The sequence below is a fragment of the Chaetura pelagica genome, unplaced genomic scaffold (genome assembly GCF_000747805.2).
Source record: "Chaetura pelagica isolate M959 unplaced genomic scaffold, ChaPel_1.0 scaffold938, whole genome shotgun sequence".
Lineage (NCBI taxonomy): Eukaryota > Metazoa > Chordata > Aves > Apodiformes > Apodidae > Chaetura > Chaetura pelagica.
Window position 1 is genome coordinate 938,194 of NW_009954221.1, and position 1,872 is coordinate 940,065.

Genomic DNA, 1,872 nt, shown 5'->3' on the forward strand with positions numbered 1-1,872 from the left:
TGGCACCACCAGGACAACCAGCAGCCTTGTCAGGCAGGAGTCCCCAGGAGGAGGTCACCTCAGGAGGTGCTGGTGACCAGCCCTCCCCAGGGCTGCCTGCAGAGGTTTCTGGGAAGTAAGGCCAGGCTTGGTCTTCAGGCAAAGACTCGTATTTCAGTCACGTTTTCAACAGTGGAAACCCAGTAATGCAGTTGGTGGTTCCACCATGAAGAGGTCAGGCTCTGGGCAGGGCAGCAGAAGGTGAGGGGCTATACACACCAGTCTGGAGTGGGATGGGGCTGGGGAGGGTCATGGTCACACACTGTCCTTAGCCCAGCCAGCTGGGGTCAGCACCAGGGCTGTCAGTAACACCCCTCCTTCCAGGAGTCGTCCTCGGCAGCCTGAGCAGTCTGCAGAAACCTGCTTTGAGAGACACACAAACCATCACTCACAGCTCCACCAGGCCCCAGTGAGCACTGCAGGTGGGCAGAAATGCTGCTTGGAGGGTGGAGTTTGCCCTGGCCTTTCTGCAACTGCTGCCTCGGGTCAGGTGCTGCAGTCACAGCCCAAACCCCCGGAGGTCATAGCAGGCAGGGCAGCAATTTCGGGCATTGAGAGAAATGAAGTGACTATTACTGGGTAACAGGGACGTATTTATCCTGCTCTGCTCAGTGATTAGCACTGCTGTGGGCTTTTCCCATCACTGAGCCCAAGAGAAATATTTTTCCTTGTGAACGTGACTAAACACATGAAAAATAATCAGGTTGTAATTTTAAGAGTTTAGCAAGTCACTTAAAACACTCAAAAGGAAACACAGAGAGGTCAACCTCAGGCTGCAACAGGACATGAAGAATCAACAAGTGCTTATTGCCCAGGAGTCTGACCCTTCCTTCAGTCATGAACATGATACAGGCTCTGCTTTCCCCCTGCTGCATGAAGTTCCTGTAATAACACAGACTCATGCTTAAGAAAAGCCTCATTAATTTGTGCTGCTGCTCAAACCCTACTAAAAACTAATCAGGCCTTGGCCAATGCCCACCCAGAGTCCTGGCTAAGGACAAAACAAACACCAAACCTATTTCACCAGCAGCAAAGTTTCAGAGGCACCAGGGTAGGTCATCTGGTAAGATTGTTTTATTAACAGTAGAGAGAGTCTGTTTGTCCTCTGGAAGAGTTTTTCCCTTTCCCAAAACCAGACATATGCACCAAATTAGTATGTGCCATCATTTTCATTTCTGACACAAGTTAAGTGTGAGCCTGTGCTCTTCTCTGTTCTGGGTAATTAGCTGTGCTTTAAGAAAAGCACTTATTTTTTTAAACAGACAGATACTGAAATATTAAAAGGTTTGGCCAGAGAGCACATGGTAAAAAGGGACCTCTCACCCAGCAGCTGGGGAGTCACATCCCACTGGTCCACACATGCACAGAATTTAATTTTGGTTGCAGCCTTTGCTTCCTGACCAGGGACCAAGTACTTAACATGCAGGAACCCTCCAGCTGAGGTAGTGCCCTTTAAGGACTTCCCAGCCACAGCCCTGCAGCTAAAGGGAATCAGCAGCTCTGACCCAGCTCTAGACACAACCCGGGCTGCTGGGAGGTGTCCCTGCCCATGCAGGGGGGTGGAACTGGATGATCTTTAAGGTCCCTTCCAACCCAAACCGCTCTGGGATTCCATGATTCACACCATGCTTTGAGATCTGAGCTGCACATCACTTCATTTGAAAAAAAAAAAAAGTATTTCTAATCTGTGAGATTAAGTCAGACCATTCAATCTGTGAGGCCTGAAGTCCCACACTTACCTCTTGGCCGGAGGTGTGTGCCTGCTCTTGGGCACCGAGATCCCCCCCACGGCCGCGCGTGCTTTGACGGGCGCGTTTTTTGCCACGGTGACCC

The 1,872-nt window shown here is 50.5% G+C and overlaps 1 protein-coding gene across 1 annotated transcript in view; it reads right to left on the reverse strand.

Annotated features, from left to right (window-relative positions):
- Positions 1–341: 341 nt before the first annotated feature.
- The window catches only part of LOC104393954 (SLAIN motif-containing protein-like), a 17,223-nt gene continuing 15,692 nt past the window's right edge, over positions 342–1,872 (reverse strand). Inside the window, exons 6-7 of the mRNA XM_010003481.1 lie at positions 1,779–1,872; positions 342–399 (exon numbers count right to left, since the gene is read on the reverse strand). Coding sequence (XP_010001783.1) covers positions 342–399; positions 1,779–1,872 — 152 coding nt within the window. The remainder of the gene's footprint in view (positions 400–1,778) is intronic.